This window comes from Eretmochelys imbricata, chromosome 4, assembly GCF_965152235.1.
Source record: "Eretmochelys imbricata isolate rEreImb1 chromosome 4, rEreImb1.hap1, whole genome shotgun sequence".
In the NCBI taxonomy this organism is placed as follows: domain Eukaryota; kingdom Metazoa; phylum Chordata; order Testudines; family Cheloniidae; genus Eretmochelys; species Eretmochelys imbricata.
This window is the reverse complement of record NC_135575.1, coordinates 72,157,225-72,182,442: the sequence shown is the minus strand read 5'-3', so window position 1 is coordinate 72,182,442 and position 25,218 is coordinate 72,157,225. Positions and strand designations below refer to the sequence as shown.

Below are 25,218 nucleotides of genomic sequence, written 5' to 3'. Positions count from 1 at the left end.
TGCTGCTTTTGTTCCAAAGGCCCTTTTTTCATGTCTCAGAAGAGACAAATTGAAGTCAGTGGAACTTCAATGTGAGCAAAGTCATGCACATGCATATGCATTTAGAGGATTAGGGCCTTAGATTGTAAGCTCCTTGGGCAGTGACCTGCTTCCTTATTTGTTTGAAAAGTGCCAGTGCTTTTAAATTACTGTGTTTAAAAAACACTGTTTCTGATTCTTAGACATCGTCTCACTTTTTTTTGTTACCCTGTTGTTTAAAAACCATGGCATGTAGACTCTTCAAGATTTACATGCCATTGATTGATAAAACAGACTTTTGACTAGGGCAACAATGTATAAATTTTAAAAAATTGAAAAAAAAATGTTAACATTGAGCTACTGAAATGATGTTTTCTGCACTGGGTCTACTATGGCAAAATGTTTTCGATCTATGAATTAACACCACAAATGTTCTAGGCATAGAAGTTCAGAAACAGAGTCTTTAAAAAAGATAAAGGGTTTAGCAAACAAGAGTTCCTATAGCAGAGGGTTTTGTCTGCCAGAGTGCTTATGACAGAAGGTTTTGAGTATGGAAGTGTCCACAAAAGAAGGTTTCAAAGCACACAGGTCAATAGGATTAAAAGTTTTCCCCAGTCTGCTGACTCCTCACAGTTCACTGAGTATAAGAGAACATCATCTTCCAACCACACCAGTAACCCAAGAGATTTTAAACACTGGAGCTCTTACAGGGAGCCGAGAGCTTGGAAGAAAGGGAAATTAGGAAAATGGAAAGACAAGATGACCTACCTGAAGCTCTTTGACAGAAGGTGGAGCAGGCTCAGTTTGCAGCTCCACTCAGCTTTTTCACCATGTCCCCGTGCAGCAACTAAGAGGAAGAGTTGCTGAGTAGAATCTTCCAAAGAGCAAACCCAGATCACATCTCCACTTCAGTACCTCCTGCAGGTACAACTCTGTTCCTGTGTCAGTGAAAAGCACATTTGATGTAGAAATACAGCTGTTGCTATATATGGCACCAGAGTGAAATTGTGAGCTCGGGCTATGTTTACACTATACATTTTGGTTAATGCAAGTTATGTCAGCATAAGCCTGCTGCAGTTAGTATGTTGCTTGTGCACATGCATATCTTGCATCAGCATAGCATTTATTCACAAGGAGTACTTGTGTTAAAGCACAGTGTGGTGCACCATGGGTAGATATCCCAGTGTCCAACTTGCCATTGTCCAGTGCACCATCTTTTGGGAAAGTTGTGCAATGCAAGGTGGGGTAGAAATGAGTCACGCAGGAGTGACTGGAACTAAGAGTCAAGTTCTCATCATGCAACTTTCTCCATCCCATAATCCATCCATATCCCATAATTTGCACACTTTTTGAAAAAATCCCACAGACCTGCATGGCACATTTTGGTGTCTGCCATCTCCAACAGAAGCATTGAGCCCACAAGCGCTGCACTACTGTCATAAATGTGCAAACACAGGACAAATGCAACAAGGGAGGCATGATGATTTTGTGGAGGACAAATTGCTGTGGGACATAATGAAAACTGACTCAAAGTTGTTGGTGGCAATCATGGAGCAGATGCACATGGTGAAGCACCACTTCTGGTCCAACAAACAAGCACTGACTGGTGGGATCGCATTATAATCAGGGCTGGCTCTAGGTTTTTTGCTGCCCCAAGCAAAAAAATTTTTGGCTGACTCCCCCCCCTTTTTTTTGGCTTTTACACGTTTGCACTTGCATTTTTTTGTTTGTTTGTTTGTTTGTTTTTGACTGTTTAAAATGAAAAAAATGAAAACAGAGAATTTGTAATTAGGGAAATAAAACTATTTCCTTCTAGTGTACTCATTTAATTTTAACAAAGTCACAATTACAAACAATTTGGGTTCAACTATACACTGTAATGAAAAACGTTAGTGTCTTCTGGTGCGCCCAGTTCCTCATAAATTAAAAGACTTTATATGAACTGATTTTTTCTGGTTTTTATACTTGAGTAGTCTTTTAATAATTCAGTGAAATCTAAATTTTTTGCAATAGTACTTTCAATTGAAATTAATGCAAGTCCTTACAAATGATTCTGAGACATGGTGGACCTCAAATAGTTTTTTAGTAATTTCAGTTTTAAGAAACTGCTCTCACCAGAAGCCACTGACACTGGTAATGTTAAAAGAATGTGTAATGCTATAGCAGTGTTTGGAGTGAGGTGCTCGGGGCTGTACATCCCGCCTGTAGGATCTCAGACCCGATCTCAGACCCGGCCCCACCCCTGCAGAGGGGACAGTAACCGACAGGGTGGCTAGGAGGTAGGTCAGCTGCGAGGAAGGGCACCAGGGGTGCCCGCCCAGCGCTGAGCTGCCCGGGGCAGCAGGTCCCTTACTGACCGCAGGTCCTGCCCCGATCCTGGGCTCTGCTCTGCTCGGGCTCCTCCGTCGCTTGTGACATGTGTGGCAGGGGCAGGCGGTGGGGGGGAGGAGCCACATCGCCCTGCTCCCCTGGCGGTGGTGGGCCAGGGCAGGGACCACTCCCAGGCCAGGACCCCCGCGCTGAGCCCGCCGCCCCACCCCACGCAGGGGCTTATTGGTTGACTGAATGGGGCTGGGAAAAAAAAAAGGGTGGCCGGAATGATGCCGCCCCTGGAAATGTGCTGCCCCAAGCACGTGCTTGCTTTGCTGGAGCCTAGAACCGGTCCTGGTTGTAATGCAGGTTTGAGATGATGAGCACTGACTGCAGAACTTTCAGATGTGAAAGGCCATATGCCTGCATATGTATGCCAAGCTTTCCTCAGCCCTCTAGAGCAGGGCACCAGAATAAGAGTTGTACTGACAGTTGAGAAGCAAATGGCTATCAAACTGGGGAAGTGTGCAATACCAGATTGCTACTGGTCAGTGGGAAATCATTTTGGAGTTGGAAAATCCACAGCCGGGGTTTTTGTCATGCAAGTGTGGAGGGTCATTAAAGGTCTCCTGCTGTGCAGGACTGACTCTTGCTAATGTGAAGAACTTAGTGGATGGATTTGCAGCAATGGGTTCCTGAATGGTGATGGGGCAATAGACAGCATGCACATCCCTATTTTGGCACCAGCCCACCTTACCACAAAGTACATCAACAAGAGGGCTGCTTTTCAATGGTTATGCAAGCATTTGTGGATCAAAACCTGTGGAAAAGTATCTGTGCAATTTAAAAACAAATACAATAAAAACATATGCAAATAAACTAACAGAACAGAGGAAAGAACGTTCATGTCCATTTTGACTACACATATAGCCAGCCATGGCTCTCAGTGGTCAGTGTTTGTGAAGTTGTGAGTGATTGTCCTTACTGTGGTAGGGGAAGGGTTGCCACAAAGAACAGGGGTGGTGGTGGTGGGGAAATAGGAAGGTACTACTATAAAGATCTCCTCTGACTGCAAAGGGATGCAAGCTCATATTTATTAAACTTGCAGGTCAACAAGAGTCTCCAGCATGTGTGTTTGCAGGCCAGAGAAGCCCTATTATGGCCTGGTGCATCTCCCTCTCCTTTTCCTGCTGGGACTTTTTCCTATCTGCTCTTTGCTTCTCCACACTGTCTGAATTATTCACCTTCTGTGCTCTCTGTTCAAGGTCCAGTGCAGCACTGACTTACAGGATCTCTGAGAATATGTACTCCAGAGTCGCCTTCTTTCTCCTCTTTCTCAGGGTCAGGCATTCCACACAATAAAATTTTGGGCCCTATTTCCCAGAGTAATGGCACAAGGCAATGGTGCTGAGTGCTGGCACTATTTTCCAGAGGTGGAGGTGTTTTTAGCTGTTATCTCGCTCCTGAAGGTAATGAAGGCACAGAAAGCACAGCTGCTGTTGATGTCCAAAAGCCACCTGAGCTCATATCCTGCTAGCCAGTTCACACAAATGGTGCTAGACAAACTCATTGTGGAATAGCATGGGAAAATGTGCTACCATGGAGGCTGAAATAAGGCAGCCTTCCCTAGGAACCTTCAGGAGAGGATTGCAAAGTACTGCCATGAAAGTTTCAAGATATCTCAGAAGAATTCAAGGGACTTCCTTATATACATAAACAAACTGCTCCACGTGTATCACCTCCCTGCCTAACCTTACAGGAGAATGAAAAGCAAATGATAACTCTGCTTCTGTTTGTTGTATTGCTACCTCTTCTTGTATGAGGAAATGCATGGGAAGTCCGTACCTGAGTCCTGATTAGTTTGGGGTTGGGCGCCATCTGTACATTTAGACATTCCAAAGCAAAAGGTATTCACACGCTTACCTGAGGTTCCTCCCCATTCAACAGACTTGCCTGTGCTCAGCTCAGTTCCTCCCCATTCAACAGACTTGCCTGTGCTTAGATGGGACTGGCTAAACTGCAGTGGAATCTCAAACAGGTCCTGACTCACAGCATAGCTGCATCCCCCAGACACATGTCCACCATCCTCCTCCTCCTCCTGGCTGTTCATGGCAGGGGTCTCTGTCTTGGGCTCCATCGAGGTATCTGCAGTGGTCTGTGGACTGCTTGTGGGGTCTCCACCAAGTATGGCATGCAGCTTATTATAAAAGCAGCAGGTCTGCAGCTTGGCAACAGATCAACTGTCAGACTCCCTGCCGGCTGCCACAATTCCTTCACTTTCACATGGCACTGCTGCTGCTCCCTGTCATTACCCTTTTCCTGAATCTCCCATGCAATCTGCTCAGAGATGTCCATGTTCCAATACCTTCTGTCTACTCCAGGTCAGAGCATGTAAAGCATGTAAAGCATGTAACTGGCTTAGCTGACTGGGTGGTGGCACACAACAATGGAGAGATGCCAGGGGTACTCACCAAGCTGGTGAATCATGAAAAGGCATTTCAAAATTATAGGGTTTTTAAAGTGGGGCCTGGCTTCTGGTCTCTGTGACCCTGGGCAGTGGAGTTCACAATTGTGATTGGACCTGTCAGTATCAGGCACTGTGGGACAGCTGCTGGAGGACTGTTAGGGCAGACTTAAGTCACACAGTATCCACACAAACACTGTGTCAACCACAGTATGCTGACCATGGCTTCATGCCGTTCGGGGAGGTGATGTTACTGCACTGCCATAATGGACCACTTACATCAGTGAAAGACAATTTCAGTGAAGACATATGTACAATTAGGTTGGTGCAAGGCAACTCACATGAACGTAGCTTTCTAGCATAGACCAGCCCTCAGTTCCTGAACCTGCTTCTCCCTCTGTCAAAGATCCTCATCTTTGATGCAAGGATGTGAGCCATGGAGCTTAGGTTTTGTTCTTTTTTTGGAGAAAAATGGAAATGATAAATCTGAGAATGTTGGTATTTTCCATAGTGCTTTGGGGTTCCTGACCCAGCGCTGGAACTGAGAGGGGAGGCTTTAGCTGTGCTAGATGGATCAGATGCTAGGGGATGGATCAGCTCTGTGTATTAATTTAGATAGAATATAAGGGAAGAGGAAAGGAACACACAAGATGGAGAATGGGGGTGGGAGGGAGGTGAGGGCGACAAGGTTTCACATCCCAGGTGGTATTTGGGATTTAGACTGAGTAGTGGATGTGGCAATGTGATCTCTCTCTTTCTCTCTCTCTCTCTCTTTCTGGCCAAGTCTGGTAGGGGCCTCTCTCAGGATTAGGATAAAGAATCCAGGGTCCCAGTAGATGATGGGGGGTGAAGCCATGATAGTGAATCTCACTCCTTCCCTTCTCTTGTCTTTCAGTTAGCCAGTGTCCTGGTACCAGCTCCCCCGACCCCCAAATCTTTTTTGAGGACCCCAAAAGGAAATGATGGGCAGAATAGCTCATCCCCTTATTATTTTGCAGGACTGACTTAGCCATTCCTTCTTCTGTCCAGATCACTCCGGTGCCAGGGGATTGTGTGGCGATAGCACAGAGCTGGCTCTGCAAAATGCTGGGAGCCTGCTGTGCCAGGCCCAATTCACCAAGGAGAGACGGGAACCTTGTGGCCAATTTTGCACTAGCACAGCCTTGACACCAGTTTGCAAAGCACAGCTGGTGCAAAGGGACCACAAAATGCTAGGGTGAAGTCACCTCTACAAGAAGGAATGTCTCCCAGAGGTAAACCAGGTAGTTTCAGTGTCAGCATCTTCTCTATTAAAAACAGTTTTAAATTCCAGGGACATTCAAAACCATAAAAAAACACCAGAAAAGCAGGATCATTCTAGTGGGCTAGGAGAAATTTGGAGCCATAAATTGGTTGGTTGGAAAAAGATTTGGGTGCCAGATCTGGGGCTTTCCAGCACTGTCATTTTGCGAGATGGTCTGTGTTGGACAGCAGGAGCATTCCACAATAATGGTTTGCTCTGTGTCCCGGAGCAGATCAGCACAGCACACAAGGGCTGCCAGAAATGGTGGTTTGAAAGGGGAAGGGCCAGGGTGAAAGTGGGCCGGTACGGGCTGGTACGGTGTACAGGTAAAACGTGGCCGCGGGTACCAGGCGTATGCAGCCGACGTTAAAGTGCTGCCGCGGCAAAGGACCCTCCTTAAAGCAGCGCTGTAACATCGTTGCCCCTTCCCACCCCCACCTCAGGCCCACTGAGGTGTTTTTTGTGCAGCGCTGCAACTGGCCAGGTCCTGCGCGCAAAGTGACTTGGCAGCTGACACACGTCTGCAGTTTGAGCGCAAAAAGCTGCTTTACTGCACAGAAACGTGCCAGTGTAGACAAGCCCTAATCCAACATCACTCTAGCAATGTAAACCTGTGTGCATTAGCCCTCAGCCGGCGGACTTATCTCCAGTAGCTCAAAGTATCAGCAGTAGAGGGGTGCAGTTCTGGTCCAAAGTTTCACACGCCCGCTCCCCTCCTGCAGTGAATCAAAAGAAATTCCTGTTTCGTGTTTTCGGAGAATCGAAACTTACCCATGGCAGCGCGGAGGCACCTCCCACTCCGTCCTGTCCGATCATAAACTCAGGAACAGGAGCAGCAGCTGCTCCCAGGTGCCTTCCCCGCTGGTTTCGCCCCCGGCACAGGTACGGTCTGCAGAGCGGAGCATCTTCTGCCTTCTCCGGTGCCGCTGCTGCTCGAGGGGGCGCGGAGCTGGAGGCTCGGACCAGGAAAGCCCGTGGCTGCAGGGGACTGGGGCGCTCTTCGCTTCTTTGGGGCGCTAGCCGGGACTGCACACGGCTGGGAGGGGGAGTGAGCTGCTCCGGCAGGGGTCTCCTGAGGGGCGCAGGGCTTACAGGGCTGTCAGTGAGAAAGTCAGGGTGTGGGGAGCAGGGGGTCTGTGGGGAGCAGCGGGGGGGGGGGGTGTTTGCAAGTCCCTCCAAAACCCTTGGATTCTTACTTTCTAAACGCCTCCACCAATTTCCTACTGAGCAGAACAAGTTATTCTGAGTCCTATCTTTAATTGTCCCACTCTTAGGTCCCTTAATTCTACCTGGTGCAAGCCCAGTTATGTCAGTAAAGATGAAAGTGAAAGGAGAATTTGGTCCTTAGCTTGTACTAGGTTTGGGGAGAGAGAGGTTTATCTGAACAGTGGGATGCACAGTTGTGGCATCAGAAGTGATATATCAGTTATTATTTATATTAATTATTAGAGCCGCTCTCAGAGATATAGTCCATACTGGTTCAGGTTCCGATGCCTCCACAATTCAGCACATTTATAAGAGTGTCATTCTAAATCAGCATCTGATTTTGTTTTGAGCCACCTAGAATATTTCAGATATCTATGATTAATTACTTAAGGGTCTGGTTATGGCATAAATTCTTGTTAGATTCAATGAAACGTAGTAATGTGGTACGCAGTATGTTTGCTTCTAGGTGCCAGAAACTGTTCTTTATGAAGCGGGTGTACCAGGTTACCTTAAAGGAGATCCTGGTACATTTTAGGTTATATTTAGCAGCTGTTTATAATCCTGTAAAATCAGGATAGTAACAAAAGGGTAACTTTTTCTGGTTTTCATCTGAAGGCTGTAACCAAATGTAGAAAATATGGTCCAAGTGTTAACACCCATCAGGGATAAAAATCATCAGTAACCCAATTTTCTTGCTTCTATCCTGTATTCTGTTCTTGCAGGATGCAAAGAATCCTGACTTTTAGTTTATTGGAAGCAGAAAAAAAGTAAATTCTTCATTTGATATTCTGAGCTGCCTGCACACATGAAACCAATATTATAATCTGGCACTGTAGTTTATTATATTCCGGCCTTAAAAATGGTGGCATTGCTATCTCCCTGGGTTATGGTGGTTCAGGTGAAGTCACACGCAGGAGAGATTTTGGCAAATATCTTCATAAAAAATACAAAAACCTGAGGATTTCAGTGACACTGAAATAGAAACTCAAAGTCTAAGGTCCCCAGCGCAAATTAATTTGAATTTCTTCTCTTTGTGATTAGTGGATATCTGAGTCCGCATCATAAAACTACTGCATAACTGGCAGATGAAGGGAATGAATTTCAGGATTGGAATAACTGGGGTAGAATTATGAAGTAGGACGAGTAAAATGAAAACCAGGGATCCTAGGAGCTCTTGGAATTTGGAGGAATCATGTGAATTAAAAAAAAGTAATGTTTCTAAAATCAAAATATCTTTTAAAATCACTTCCAATAAGAGACATTTGGGGCCTCTGTCTTTGAATCTGTTACACAGGAATTTAAAGGATCTTGCAGCATTCTCTGCTGACTAGTTTTCTTTATTTTGAAGTCGTGGCTTGATTAGTTACTCCTGTGCCAAAAAATTAAAAATTCTGCACACAATATTTTAAAATTCTGCAAAATTCTGAAAATTTTCTTTGTCAAATAAATGTGGAGGCTCCAGCATGGCACTGGGGAGCACAGGCCACTGGCTGCACAGAGGTAGGAGATCACTGTGCTGCTCCCAGGGCCGGCTCCAGGCACCAGCTTTCCAAACAGGTGCTTTTCCAGGCATGGCGGCAATTTGGCGGCAGCTCCGCCACTGTTGTGGCAGCGGCAATTCAGTGGTGACTGCTTGGGGCGGCAAAATTGGTAGAGCAGTCCCTAGCTGCTCCCCCTTGGAACATGGACTCAGCGTTGAGGCTGCACCCAGCCCTGACACAGCGCAAGAACTGGGACTGCCCCAGAAACACCCCAAGGCCCTGCCACTCCATGCCTGGTGCACCAGATGTGGGCAGGCAGGCTCAACAAAGCAGGATCCACGTGTGGAGGGGCTTAATGTGGGGGGATCCAGGTGTGGCTTGAGAGGGTTCTCAGTGGGGCAATCTGGGTGCGGGTGGCTCAGTGGGGGGATCCAGGTGCGGGGGGAGATGTGGCTGCATAGAGGCTTGTTGGGGGTTTTGGGGTACAACAGTAATTGGACTCTGCAGGGGGGGTCCTGGTGAAAGTGGTTGGGGCTCAGTGTGGGGGCTCAGTGGGGGATCCAGATGCTGGAGGAGTGGGGTTCAGTGGGGTGGAGATCCGGATGTGGGTAGCTCGTCGGGGAGGTCCAGGTACAGGGGGAGTGGGGCTTATCGTGGGGAAAGGTTCTGAATGGTGGGGGAGGGGTGAGGCTTGGCAGGAGGGTCTGGGTATGGGGGAATCTGGATGCATGGCGGTTGGGGAAGCAACTCCCTGTACAAGAATCCCTTCCCCTGTAGCTGAGGAGTGATGGGTGCAGGAAGCAGGTGTGTGTGTGGGGGGGAGTTTGCAGAGCTTCCTGCAGCTGGGGGAGAAATCTGGGGATGGGTCTGACCTGGCCCTGGATACTGTGCAGGGGAAGAGGAAGTCCTGTCCTCCCCAGCCCAGCTGGGACTAGCATCTGATCCCAGTGCAAGGGTAGGAACAACCAGCTGGGTCTTCCCCAGTCTCACCCCCTAACCCACAGTGATTTACCTCTCTGCCAGCTGCCCTGGGAACTGCAAACATACTGCTGGGGAGGGTCTCATGACTGCTTTTGTGGCTACCCATTGCTTCCCCAACAGAAAGTCATTTTTCTGTGGGGAAGCAAAGAAATCTGCAGGGGGATATAAATTCTGTGCCTGTGAAGTGGCGCAGTTTTCCTGCAGGAGTAATTAGTAAACAAAAAACATAGTAGAGAAGCAGTCATATCTGGCAGACAGCTATCCTGAACACACATGTATTCATGCTAGAGCATAACATGTAGCCAACAGCACTACAAGTAAGTAGTATGAGGATTTGATAGGAATTATATGTTGTCTTTTTTTTTAGTGGATCTGTATAGTTATTGAGCACAAGTGTGCAATAACAGACTCGATATCTATAAACTAATTATTTCTGTTTAATCATCTAGGTTTTTATAATGTATACATTCCTTCCTTTGTCATAAGTCTAATATATTATTTTCTTTTGTTTAATATATGAAGTAAATTAGTAAATATTGTTGGCTTGGGCTCATGGCAATTTACTAGCTGTCTTCTTCCAAAATTTTCAATGATTCTGCGGACATTGATTTAGTTAATAAGGCTCATAATCTTTGCCTTTACAGAAAAATATATGTTTCTTAAAAGGCATTTTGAAGACTAATAGTACATCTAATAAGCATCTGTAAGTTGAAGACTGACAGTGTCAAGAGTCATAATAAAGCCATCATGGCTTCTGGAGGAACTGTTCAAGATGGCAGTGATGATGATGGTGGAGATCTCACAGCCCAAAACCTTGAACAAAAATCTGTGTCTTTTGAAGATCCAGTAGAAAATAAAAGTGGCTGCAGTGACTTTTCAAATGTGTTTTGCTGGGAACAGGAGATACAGCAGGTTTCAAGGGCCAGTGATTATAGCAGACAAGACAAGTACAATTTCAGAAATCCAGGTGAGAAGATACATTCATTTTTGTTCATAATCATATCGCTAGCTTACGTGGTTTTGAAAGGAGGCTTCATTCAAGATTTTATCGTTTTCACAGATTAACACTCATCTTCCAGTTCTGTGGTTATTTCCCAGACTTAGACTAGACTGAATGTCCCTGAGCTGTTGTTTCTCAACATTAGACCAAAATTCAGAAGTATGTTTATTTTACAAACTTCTGTATTTGTTTTTAGTAGAGACAAAAAAGAATATTTAAATGTGATGGGATACAGTTTGAAGCAGTGGAGTACTAAATCCTCTTCCATTTCTTTGGAAATTTACCACAAAGTTTTCTTCTAATAATTATGCCATTATTGAAGCAGAATGGAAACCAACTTACGTTCTCTGACACTCAACTAGATGGTATAAATTATGATGGGATAAATAAATTATGTCACTCATCTGGCACTAATATGATGTGTAAAGCACAAAGCTAAGATTCAGTCATGATTATTTTAATCAAACTCTTCAACTTCTGGTTAGGGAGTAATAAAGAGCTTAAGGGATCCTTCAGATGACTGGCGCTAACTGAAATATAAAATCTTTACAAACAGACCATGATTCTTGGGTCTGGCCAACCTGTATGCCACCATTGTACTTCCCCAATCCCTAAATTTGGTTATCATGATGCAAATTAGATTAGCCTCATGTCTGACGAAGGATCATTCATCACAATGCTCTCTGGTCATGCCTGATCTTGCTGTTGGCACACTCCCAACGTGCCCCCTATGCTGGCTTTATGTCATACCACATCCACAATAGGTGTATCTCCAGATGCCATATTAAAATAGCTTTATGGCCCCTTCTTGCCACTGGAGGATCTGGCTTCAACTGTTGAGACTGAAATTTTCTATGCTGGATGCCTACTTCAAACTGAACTCTTTCTTTGAAAGTTTCACTAAAAACAGTTCAACCTTTCAGAGAATGAAATTAGGAAAAATATGTTGTTTTTTACTAAGTAATTCTTAGAATACCCTGTTTTATAAGCTGGTGTGTGTGTGTATGTGTGTGTGTGTGTGTGTGAAGACAAGCTGCAAGGAGAGGGGAAGAGGCAAAAACTAGCTGTGGGGAAATAGGGCAGAGACAGATTGGGGGGGTATATATTAGGGTCATATGTGCAGGGACAGGCAGGACAAATAGGGAAAGCATTAGATGCAATAATGTGCCCATTAGAGCAATCTCCCTTCCAGAATCTGTATGGAACCCAAGATTACTGAGTTGCTACATTCCTCTGCTCTCAGCAAATAGCTGTGAAATCCACTAGCAAAGTGTGTGGCCTTTGTGAAATCCACTAGCCTCATTCCCATTTAGTGGCTGGTCTGGTCTACATAGAAGATAATAGCCTAATACTGCTCAGTTACTGGATTAACTCAAGTGGTAGAGGTTTGTGTTGTGTACCTAAAGGTCCCAGCTGGTGACATATGACCCATTAATTTGTTTCCATGTGATGGACTTTCTGGGTTTTTTTCAGTTTTTTTTAAACTTAGGAAATTATATTTAAAAAAACATTAAGGTTGTAAAATTGAGCACACAAGACAGGAAATGCCAGAATTAAGGTTGCCTCTCCTGTTGCATATGCATTATGATACAGTCTTTACTTACATGATTACATGCTATTTTTTCCCATGAAAAACCTTAATTTTTGCATTTCCTAACTTCTGAGTGCTTGAGTTGCAATCATAATGCTCTTTTAACAGCTTTTTCACATGTAATACAATAGAATGAGAGAGTGATTAGATATAGGCTGACTCTTTGATCATATAACTCTTGTGACTGATTGCTAAGAAAAATGTTTTATTAATTTTTTAGAACTAGACAAACATATAGGACTTCTGGAGAAAATATCTGACTTAATTTTGAACGACATAACAAAAGCTGAGTAAGTATGGTTGCAATTACTTGAGCTGAAAAAAATGCAAAGAGAAATTGTCAATCAAGAGAAGAATTTCAGTAAAACTCAGAAGATTGCGGTGCTACTGCACACACTATCTACAGTCCACACAGCTACATTTAGAGAGTGGCACCCAAAATTTGCATACCTGAGGACCATATTCAAAAGTGTTCAAGGGCTGTGTTCAAGGGTTGCACCTAGCTTTTCCATCTCTGATCTACAAACATCCTAGATACCACTTTCCCTCAGATTATACTAACAAATCACTATACTATGATTCAAAGTAGAGCTGGATGGCAATTTTCAAACTGAATGTTTTTCCATCAGAAAATGTGGAGTCATTGAAATTGAAACATTCTGTGGGAACATGTCAATTTCAACAATATTTTGTTTAGAAAAAATCTTAAATTATATTATAAATTATGAAATACAAATATAATATATTATACAAATAATAAATATTAAATAAAATATACAAATACAAAGTAACAAAAATAAAATTACAAAATACATATAGAAAATGAAAATATATGAAAATAAAATGAAAGTCAAATTCAAAATGAAATGTTTTGATTGACCCAAAATGATTTTTTAAAAATTTGTATTTAAAAGGACATCTGAAAAAAATCATTATGATTTGGAGTGAAAACAAATTTTGAAATCACAGAATTTCACACAAAACAGAACTTCTGGTCCTCAGTCAGCTTTTGTTCCCTGCTTGCTGAGTAAAAAATAGAAAAAATCAAAATCAGCCAGAGGCAAACCAACCTGGCAAGTTCCTTGAATATGGAATCAGGACAGGACTTTATTAATATACTCCCTTCCCAGCTGACAGCAGTGGCATATAATGCCTTTTATCCAAGTCTGGCTCAAAGCCTGCAACCATTCTTCTGGTGTAGACTTTGCCAACATTATCCATTAATTTGTAATCTCAAACCTGCTTTGCTGCAATGCATTCTACTAAGGGTAGCGCTTGTAAAGCAACTAGGGATTAGTTCACTGAATGCATCCAATGAAGTGAGCTGTAGCTCACTAAAGCTTATGCGCAAATAAATTTGTTAGTCTCTAAGGTGCCACAAGTACTCCTTTTCTTTTTGCAACTAGGGACTACAGCTCTTGAGTAGAATGGACCGCTGTAAGCAAACAATACCAGTGACCTGTGGTCCCAGAATACAATATGATCCGAATAGCTTAAATAGGTAGATTCATTAGTTAGTAGAGATGAAACCAACTGTTTTGGCATTGTACAAGAAAAGATATCAACTATTTTGTTAGACACTTCAAAAAGGGTCCCTATGAAGATTAAATTTATCTTGTTGACATGGTTTGTAACCATACTTTGGGAGCCTGGTTTTCAGAAGCAGGCATTTAAACTATATTCTGATCCTATATTTGCATATGAAAATAGGCAGTTTTGCTTTCACGTATATGTTTGGAATGGCACAGTACTTTTTTTTTTTAGCAAATATTGGCTATGTGTAAATAGCTCATGTTATTCAGTTTTATAAGTTACACCCTACACTCTTTATCTATTTAGTTTTATGTGAGTCACTCCGCTGATCACTGCCTGGAACATTTCTAGGGCTGACGATGCCCTTGTCTGCTTTTTACAATGGTATAAGGTGTGTAGAAAATTCATATCATACAAACATTCCTTATAGCAGACGATAGGAATGTTGTAAATATAATCGGAGACAACATGGTGACACTGTTTTTGACTGAGTTACTGATCTTATTTTTCTCATAGAGAACTGGATCATTGTGTTTGTTTAAGATTTTTTTTTTAAACTGCTACTTTTTACATTTCCTCAAGTACAGTGTATTGTTTCCACATTGATGTTAAATTGTACTATTTGTTGCCGTATGCATTCTTTGTTCCAGGTATGTAAGCCTACTCAATGATTACGTTGAATCTGAGTTTTTTCTGATTGATGGAGATTCATTATTCATCACCTGCATAAGTGAACAAACATTACTGCCAGGACAGAACCTGCACTTCTTTTACGTGGTAGAACGCTTTCTACTGGATTTAACAAACAAAGGAGCAAAATACGTCATTGTTTTCTTCAAGGTAACAAATACATGATTTTTGCAATGAATGATTGAATTCTTGCACTATATTTCTTCACTAGAGAAAAGCGTTCATTCATAATACATTAGGTAGTCTTTAAGCAATAAAACAATAAAGGTCAAATTCAGACCTTTAGCTAATGTCTCCCCCAAAAGGTTCACAATTAGCCATGCAAAAGTAGTTTTTAGAGTGCGTTGCAAAGTTTTCAGTGAAACAGTTTTTCATCAGAAAATGGCAGTTCATCAAAACTGAAACTTTTTGCCTGAATGTACCAGATTCGATGAAAATTTTGTCAGGCAAGATTTCCCAGGACCAGGATGAAGTGCCTTTGTGTGCTTAGTCCAGAATAGCCAAATGGCTGGGGTATTCACCTAGGATGTGGGAGGCCTAGATTCAACTCCCTGCTCTGCCTGATTTAGATGAGAGACTTGAACCTGGGTCTCCCACATCCAGGCGTGGCATCCTAACCACCAAGGTACTAGCTATTTTGGAAGTTTGGTTTCTCACTTTGATGAAAAGACTTGGTTCCATCCTGATGCAGGATGGTAAAACCATTTCCTGCCCAGCTCTAGTAGTTTTATTGTGAGCCTGAGAGTGTATTCATGCAAATTACTCATAACAAATGCATCTGTATTCCCAGCAGGGAATTCCTAGATGTTCACAGGAGTATGTGATAAAATACATAGACTATTACCCAAAACCTGCTACTAAATGTTCATATTATATATCCAGCCTAGGAGGATCTTTAGTTGCATCTCATGGTCCTCAGTCAGTTGCATCTTTATGGGTAAGCATCTGTGGACAGTTTGAGTTCTGAATTTGGGCCTACAAGTATTCTCTCTGGTGTTTGATTAATCATCAATGTGGCTGATTTTTTTTTTTTTTTTTTTGCCACTAGGTAACACAATATTGTTTTTTCTTTCCTACTTCTTTCAGAAGGGAGTTGGTTTTGGTTAATTTTAGTTTTCTGTGTTATCCATGGGTTGAAATGGAACATACCTATGGAATGTAGTACTGAGCAAGGATTACTGTTCATTTCTATTCCTTGTGTTGATTTTGTTTTTACTTCAAGCATTTTCTGAGAGCCACACACTATTTCCAGCCCATGGCAACAAAAAATAACACTGTGAGATTAAGACAAATTGGAAACTAATTGGAAACTTGAGAGAGTCAACAAGCATGTGGACAAGGGGGATCAAGTGGATATAGTGTATTTAGATTTTCAGAAAGCCTTTGACAAGGTCCCTCACCAAAGGCTCTTAAGCAGAGTAAGCTGTCATGGAATAAAAGGGAAGGTCCCCTCATGGACTGGTAACTGCTTAAAAGATAGAAAACACATGGTAGGAATAAATGGTCAGTTTTCACTGTGGAGAGAGGTAAATAGTGATGTCCCCCAGGGGTCTGTACTGGGACCAGTCATATTCAACATATTCATAAATGATCTGGAAAAAGAGGTAAACAAAAGGATCTCACAAAAGTAGGTGACGGGGCAACAAAATGGCAGATGAAAATAAAGTTGATAAATGCAAAGTAAAGGACATTATGTTTTCCAATCTCAATTCTACATATAAAATGATGGGGTCTAAATTAGCTGTTACCACTCAAGAAAGAGATCTTGGAGTCATTGCGGATAGTTCTCTGAAAACTCAATGTGCAGTGGCAGTCAAAAAAGCGAACAGAATGTTGGGAATCCTTAAGAAAGGGATAAATAATAAGACAGAAAATATTATATTGTCTCTATATAAATTCATGGGATGCCCACATCTTGAATACTGTGTGCAGATGTGGTCACCCCATTCAAAAAAGATATATTGGAACTGGAAAAGATACAGAAAAGGGCAACAACAATAATTAGGGGTATGGGGTGGCTTCTGTATGAGAAATTAATAAGACTGGGACTTTTCAGCTTGGAAAAGAGATGACTAATGGGGGATATGATAGAGGTCTATAAAATCATGACTGGTGTAGAGAAAGTTGATAAGGAAGTGTTGTTTACTACTTCTCATAACACAAGAACTAGGGGTCACCAAATGAAATGAAAAGGCAGCAGGTTTAAAACAAACAAAAGGAAGTATTTTTTTCACACAACCCACAGTCAACCTGTGGAACTCCTTGCCAGAAGATGTTGGGAAGGCCAAGAGTATAACAAAAAAGAACTATATAAGTTCATGGAGGATAGGTCCATCAATGGCTGTTAGCCAGGATGGGCAGGGATGGTGTCCCTAGCCTCTGTTTGCCAAAAGTTGGGAATGGGCAACAGGGGATGGATCACTTCATGATTACCTGTTCTGTTCATTCCCTCTGGGGCACCTGGCATTGGCCACTGTCGGAAGACAAGATACTGGGCTAGATGGATCTTTGGTCTGACGCAGTATGGCCGTTCTTATGTTATTTTTGGCGATATTTGGACATCTCAGTAGTTTGAGGGTGTCAGTAATGCTTTCACTGAATAGATTTGCTAACAAAACATTTTTCTTTCTCTATCAAGACATTTAAGTGGTAAATTAATGACATTTTAAATTCACTTCATTCTTTTACACAGCCTAATATCTTTCAGATTTAATTATGAAGTTAGGAAAAATTACTGTAAAATTAACGCTTATATATATGTTGACTTGTTCACATAGGCCCTAGCAATTCCCCCCACCCCCAACTCTGATAAAATCATGTGTGCATAATAGCATGAAATTAGATTAAGGTAAAAAGAAACTGTAGAGTGTAGCTCGGTTACCCTTCCAACTGTGAATCTGTAATTAATTTCTTTAGTCAATTTATCAATATGGAAATATATAAAAGTTGAAATTCATATCCTCTTTTTCTTGCATCTGTACAGAGAAAGTAAAAGCTTTGAATATTCTAATTTTACTTAAATATTTTAAGTCAGGTTATATTATAGAGCAAGCACAATTTTAAAGTAAATTAAAAAGGGGATAAGGACCATGGTAAGAGACCCATCAAGTGAGGAATAAAGTAGTGAAGCATCTACCACTGGACATCATCCAAGATAAGATACTGAACTAGAATGGCCATTGGTCTGATCCAGCTTGGCAATTTCTAGGTTTTTAACTACAGTGTGTCTAACTCTAATTTATGTACATTTTGGGGATACTTTGAGTATCTACCTATATATTGGTATTCTGGCAATGTGAATAAGACATAGAGGATCCAAATCTTGAATCTGAGAAGTCTGGTTTCCACCACTTTCCCTGGAGCAAAGCAGATTTAAGCTCTATAATTCAGGTTGGTGGAGGATCTCCTAGGCATGGGGTTGCTCTACTGCAGAGGCTCTCAACCTTTCAAGACTACTGTACCCCTTTCAGGAGTCTGATTTGTCTTGTGTACCCCCAAGTTTCACCTCACTTAAAAACTACTTGCTTGCAAAATCAGTCAAAAATACAAAAGTGTCACAGCACATGAGTACTGAAAAATTGCTTACTTTCTCTTTTCTACCATATAATTATGAAATAAATTAATTGGAATATAAATATTGTACTAACATTTCAGTGTATAGTATAGAGAGCAGTATAAACTAGTCACTGTCTGTATGAAATTTTAGTTTGTACTGACTTTGTTAGTTCTTTTTATGTAGCCTGTTGTAAAACTAGGCAGATATCTAGGTGAGTTGATGTATCCCCTGGAAGACCTCTGCATGCCCCTGGTAGAAGACCACTGTTCTAGTGGCTCCTGTTTTGGCATCTACACCTGATCCATGGTGCAGGGCATGTTCCTAGTGGAAAGGGTGTGTGACCAAGCAGTCCTTGCACCTCGGTGATCCTCAGAACAACCTTGGCATGTGTAGTCCCAGCCTGAGGAACTGGCCCAAACCACTCACACGTAAATCCCCAGCTGTACCAGTTGCTCACTAGCACAGCCAAGAATCTGGCCCACAAGCTTTTGCTTCCACTCTTTAAGTCAGCAGTATCGTTTAATGTCTCCTTATGTTTTCGGTCTAGAAACTGATCCTGCCAATGCTTCTGCACACAAGTAACCTTGAACATATACCGCTCTCAATGGCACTGGTATAAATCCACAGTAACTCCATAGCTGTGCTGAAGTCAATAGAGATTCTATGGATTTACACCAATGTAAGTGAGAGCATGATCGATCCAATAAGACTATTCGTGTGGCTAAAAGTTAGCAGGACTGGGCCCCCAATTTAAATTATTGTCTTATTTGGAAGTTATTAAAATTACATAACGTAAAGTGTTATTTTCATGTCCTGTTAATTCAAAGTAATAGCTCCGAAGCAGATAATATGAAGATGTACATACAAAATATGTCATTACTAAGAATTAACATGTTTATACTCTAGTTGCAGCTAATTGAAATTGTTAATCTGTATAAAAATATGATATAATTTTACTTAATTTTTTTACAGGATGCAGAGCATGCATATTACAGGCATCCGACTCTCCTGTCCTTACGTACTACACTGATTCTCCATCTTCAGCACAATACTGATGCTGTCATTCACACTGAATTTTCCAACTTTTTAGAAGGGAAGTGGCAATCTTTCCTGAAAGAAAGCTACCCATATTTTATAATAATCTCTGATGATGGACTGACTAAACTACAGACAAGCTTTCTCAATTTATTTATCATTCATGCCTTGTCAAAAAGAATCAATGTTGTCCTTACTTCTGGACAAGAATCAGATTTTATCAGAGTTTATGGATATCACATCCATGGCATGTATAGGCACAAGGAATTTTTCTCTCAGGTAAACAATATATGAAATCTTTACTGATATTTAATAGAGAAATTTAATATTTAAGCAGTGTAGTAGATCTTGCCTGAAAATGACTTTGAGAGCTAAGGCCTTGTCTATATTTGAAAACTTACAGTAGTGTAATGAAAAATTGACTTAGAGATAGGCTGTAAACTCTCTGGGACAGGGACTAAGTTGAGTATGCACTCAGAATGTGGTGTTAAATAAATATCAGACAAGGAGAAATGAGTGCATGAGTAGATTATGGCATAGCTAAAATGGTATGGGGTGTGTCATGTGACTTCCAAGTTATTCTTTTTTTCTGTTTTTGCATTAATATTTATTATTTATTATTATTATTATTATTTTATTATTTATTTTGTACTTTGTAGTTTGTGGGATTGTGTGGGAAGGCAAGGTTTGAGGAGGTACTGAAGGTTTATTGCATATAGGTTCAATGAGGATTTTCTTGGAGTAGGGGGCACTGTAGGGGTAGGCATGGAAAAGGAGACAAAGTGTGTGAGTGGAAAGTGGTAGGCAGTAGAAAGAATCTAGAGAAATGGAAAAGGCAAAGCACAGAAGCTGACTAGTAGAGTGGCAGTTGGCAAGTGAGGAGCTGTAGGCTGGGGCAGAGCCTCTACATTCAGTACAGAAAGCGACCTTTATTTAGTTTAATGCCCCATATGTATGCAAAGCCCTTTTTGAGCTCATCCACAAGGCCTCTACCCTCTCCACATTTAAGCCCCTCTGAGAGACCAATTTGTTGTAATGCCTGTACAAAACTTGCTGATAGACAATACCATACTTGAGGAGTAGATTGGGAATTTGTGTATATTTGTTAGCTAAATTTGGGGTGCCTTTTCCCCCTGCCTGCTCTTTGTGTTTAGATTGTGAGCAAGGATTGTGCTTTCTTCACAATAAGCTGCTCACTCATGAGCTACAGGCCAAAAAATATTAGCATAAATTAATCCTCACACAATTTTGAACAGATATACTCAAAAAATTCACAATCTCTTCACAGAAAATACATGAACAGAAAAGAGTGAAATTCATCACTACCTTCTCTACTCTGAATATTGAGTTCTACAATATGTACCCATTATAACATTTTTTTGGGAGGAACTGTATCAGTACTCCAAATTGGTATTAACATGTGTATTTTCCAGTTCAGCCTTTTTGAATGACCTAAAAAAGTCATAATATTCTAATAGCATGTACATTTAAAAATAAAATGGTTGAATTTAGAAGATAAAAAGCTTGATTTAAAAAATAAACTATATATTTTTTAAGCACCGAGAAGAGATTCCGTTTGTTTTCCAAACGCTGGTTAAAGACTTGCAGGAATCCAGTACAGCAGCGTTACTTTCTCTCTCTGGACATTCAAGTGTGAAGGACATGGAAGAAGAGGTACTTCATTTTGTTACTTCAGTCAAAAACTCGAAAGGGTTTCTATCCAAATCCTCCATATATACTTTTGGAAAATGTCTTAGGAATGTTGTAATATGGAAAAAAAAGTGAAAAATGGAAAGCTGAAAATCCATTGTGAGGGTTCCACTTTAAAAATGTAAACTGGAAAGTATAAAAATGCACACAGTTATGTTCAGCAAAAGATCTAAGTAGCTCCTCTTATCAGCTTCAAAATTAAATGTATTTTATACCTTCAAATCTGCCCTACTCTAAAACTGTAATATGTAGTATTGTTGTATTACTTTTTTACTAAAAATTCCTTTTTTATGGTGATTGGCATATCATTTATTTATTCTTAAATACTACATGTATCTTATTTAGCATACGTGTACACTTTGTGAGTGATATATTATTGCTAATGAGTATGTTTGATTCTCTTTTTATCTGGAGGATAGACTACAAATATAGGTCCCCAGGGCTGGCTCTAGTGTTTTTGCTGCCCCAAGTGGCCAAACACCAAACTTGCCGCCGAACACAGTGGCGGAGTGATGGTGCGGCCGCTGAATTGCCACCGAGTGTGAAATGCACTGTGACAGAGCGGCCTCCGAGGGCGGATTGCCGCCCTAGAGCGACGTCCTGCCGCTCCATTACATTTGCTGCCCCATAACTTAAGTATGTTAATAACTTTGCTCAAGATTAAGCACATGGATAAAGGTCTGCAGGATTAGTGCCTGATCCAAAGACTATTTAAATCAGTGGAATGACTGCCATTGACTTCAATACTTCAATACTGCAAGGCGTTGGCAAATCATCCTTCACCTCTATAGGGAGGCATCATTCTTATTTCTCTAGGCCTGTGACTAAATATTTCACTCATGTGATTTTGGTCCCTGTTGGCTTCTTTGCCTATCATGTTTTTAAAAAGAGAAAACTCTTCCTTTAAAATTCTCCTCATATATTTAATTATATATTTCATGATACCAGGTTTGTGAGACATTATCCCAGCTCAAGCATGTTTGGCCAGAAATATCTGATATTCGACACATTGTCTGCATTGTCACATGTGCACTGGGGCTGAGAACGTACAGTAGGTTACAAAAGAAACACCAGGCTACCATTCAAAAACAGGTAGGATTTTCAGTTAGCACAAACTCTTGCTTTTTTCTTTTCCTTCCCTCACCTTGATAGGTGTGATATTTTAGAGGTATGCATTTTCCCTATGGCATATGTTCAGTGTGTTATCCATCTACTCCTATAAACTATTATTACAAAATATTTCTACATAAAAGCCTGTTAGTGGAACACAAATCATTTCCAGAAAAGCAGCAATTAACATACATAGAAATAAATACCTCTGGAGCTATTTCAAATACAGACTAGAATGCTTTGTTCCATACAGGATGTGGAGCTCTATGCCATCATATATGCCTTTTAAAAGATTAAATGGAATGAGTCAGGGCATTTAATAACCCCAGTGTTGCTAAATCTCACAATTTTATCATGACTCTTCCTATATCTAATGTTTCACTTAAAGTCCCAGCTTTTTAAAGACAAGTGCTTACGAGACTCAGCTTTCTTTCAATGCAAAGTGAGTTTCTAGCTCTCATGGTTGCATAGGAAGATTTAAAAATGAGACCAAAGTGCAGCCTGAAGGCTTCAAAACTAGAAAGCAAATTAGAAGAACCTAATATTTACTTGTATCAAAAATTTTGAAGATTTTTCTGCCAATCTCATGATTTCTGAGGGTCTTGATTTTTGAACATTTGGGGTTAGTAGTACTGTTACCCTGAGCACTATACATCACAGACCAGTCATGGTAACCTTAACTGCTCCCCGATGTATACATCTGGGGTAAGAGGTGCTTGAAGTCTGGCATCCTCATAGGAGCAGACTTAAGGTAGCAATGTGTGATTTATGGTGTATGCTGGTGAAGTCAGTATCTCCTGGTAGAGGAGTAGAGAGTTAGATTTCTTAATTTTTCATGTCCTTGCTTGTGTTGGGTATGTTACGTGTAGACAAACTTTTACTTACATATAATATGGTCTTTTATACCTCCGGGTTTAACAAGTATTGACCAGAGCTACAGAGTTGGCCTTGCATTTTGCACTCAGTTTTTGAGGCACAAATAATTTGAGACAATGTTGTAGATGCAAAATAATTGTGGATGGAACTGATCTCATTAATAAGTGTAGCTACTTGATCAGGCCAATAGATGAAGTCAGATTGAGTGGGGTGGGGAACCTACCGCCCATGGGCCAGATCCATCCCATTGCTTCATTTCATCTGGCCAGTAGCAAGTCTCTGCACCATGAACCAGAAGTCCTGAGCCTCAGCACCCCTACCCTCCCACCCCCACACAGGGCTGGAGCTGCGACTGCTGGCTTGCTGGGTTGCCAGAAGTCTGGCTGGCTGCGCTCAGCTCCCGGTAGCGACGAGCATGTGCCTGCGGCCCCTAGTAGCAGGGGAGATCAGGGAAGCTCCGCCCACCCCCAGTGCTGGCTCCACAGTTCCCATTGGCCAGGAATTGTGGTAAATGGGCACGACGCATAGCCTCCTGGCCCCTCCACATAGGGGCTGGACATGGCAGACACTTCTGGGAGCAGTGCAGAGCCCTGGCAGGCAGGGAGCCTGCCTTAGCCCCACTGCACCACCAACCAGGAGCCACCTGAGCTAAGTGCCACCTGGCCAGAGTTCACACCCCAAACTCCCTACCCCATGTTGGAACCCCCTCCCACACTCTAACTCCCTCCCAGACCCAACATCCCCACCCACACCCCAACCTCCTGCCCCAGCCTGGAGCCCCCTCCCACACCCTGAACCCCTCATTTCTGGCCCCACCCAAGCCTCTGCGCTCCCCGAACCCCGTGGGGCTGGAGCCACGCTGCTGTGGGGAGAAGTGCCAAGCCTCCACACCCCCCTGTGGGGCTGTATGTGGCCCGTGACTGATTTTTTCTGTGTGTCAGTGGCCCCTGATAGAAAAATGGTTCCCCACCTCTGGTCTAAAAGAACAATTCTATATGTCTGTAGTTATGTCTGCAAAATAGCAGGTGCAAAATGGAAGATCAGATTGAAGCTCCTTTCAAAATATGAATTGCAAAATAGGTTGCATGTAGGTATGATACTTTTTGTTTGTGTTTATACAGGAGAAGAGTAGGGAAATAACACCAGAAGAAGCTGAAGACCTAATCAGGATGTATTGCCTGAGTGTGGTTTTTCTTTTCCATTTACCTCTTTCACAACGAGCTCGGGTTAGATTAATCAGTTACCATTGGCGTAAACAAGCTTTCACATTTATACAAACGGTAGGCATTGCATTTTCATTGTTTGTACTTTTAGTTCTTATTTATTAACAATAGACACAACGGATGGGATCCACAAAGGGACTTAGGAGTTGTAACACTTGAGGACAAGTCTACAGTACAGAGCTAAGTCGACCTAAGTTACGCAACTCCAGCTATGTGAATAATGTAGCTTGAGTCGATGCACCTTAGATCGACTTATTGCAGTGTCTACACTGTGCTGGATCAATGGGAGGAACGCTCCCGTTGACTTACCTTATGCTTCTCATTCCGGTGAAGTACCGGAGTCGATGAGAGAGCGATCAGCGGTTGACAAGACCCACTACATCGACCCCCAGTGGATCTATCGCCGCGCGTCAATTCCCCAGTAAGTGGAGACAAGCCCTTAGTGTCATAGAGTCTCCCACCTCCCAAGTGAATGCCTAAGCCCCTGGACTACCAGTCATTCTTTTGTTCTCTGGCCCAAGGACTGTTGAAATATTTATCCACAGTGCACATGCCCAGAGGCAGGAACATAGGCACCTAGGGATCTTGTACTCTGAAAGCTTAGACACCAAGAGAGTTTAGGCACCTACAGGGTTCGGTGGGAGTTCTGTGGATCACACTGGAGGCAAAACTGGGATTTAGGCATTTAAACCTGAGATTTAGACACTAAATGTGGGATTCAAGTTCTTAAATACCTTCAGAGATCCTGCCCAAATATGGCTTTTAAAATGAAGGATTGGCTACCTTTTAAAGTGGTTTTATCATGCTATCCATTACAGTAATCACTATCATGAGTGCAAACTTGTGTGTCCTAAGACATAGGATGAGCATATTTAATTTTTAAATCACTCCCTTTGCAAGCCTACATTTTCTAATAGAAGATGTGGTCAGATCATTTAACTGTTTGTAGTTTTTAAAAATTATTATTACCAAAATTTTCCAAGTAAGTATTTTAAAACTGTCTAATATTTCAAATAAAAAACCTAGGGGAAAATAATAAAATGAATGATACATCTTAACTGTCTTGTGTGTTTAGTTCTTTGTGAAGCTGCATGGCTCTTTGTAGCAAAAATAAATTATAATATTTTGCGCACTGATAGCACCTTTCAGCCA

At 41.8% G+C, this 25,218-nt stretch overlaps 1 protein-coding gene across 1 annotated transcript in view; it reads left to right on the top strand.

The window, feature by feature from the left end:
* Positions 1 to 6,912: 6,912 nt before the first annotated feature.
* LOC144263584 (putative ATP-dependent RNA helicase DDX60) overlaps positions 6,913 to 25,218 on the top strand; it is a 71,671-nt gene continuing 53,365 nt past the window's right edge. The window contains exons 1-8 of the mRNA XM_077814508.1: positions 6,913 to 6,956; positions 10,387 to 10,709; positions 12,554 to 12,623; positions 14,517 to 14,706; positions 19,085 to 19,426; positions 20,705 to 20,821; positions 21,806 to 21,949; positions 23,965 to 24,123. Coding sequence (XP_077670634.1) covers positions 10,490 to 10,709; positions 12,554 to 12,623; positions 14,517 to 14,706; positions 19,085 to 19,426; positions 20,705 to 20,821; positions 21,806 to 21,949; positions 23,965 to 24,123 — 1,242 coding nt within the window. The 5' untranslated portion in view covers positions 6,913 to 6,956; positions 10,387 to 10,489. The remainder of the gene's footprint in view (positions 6,957 to 10,386; positions 10,710 to 12,553; positions 12,624 to 14,516; positions 14,707 to 19,084; positions 19,427 to 20,704; positions 20,822 to 21,805; positions 21,950 to 23,964; positions 24,124 to 25,218) is intronic.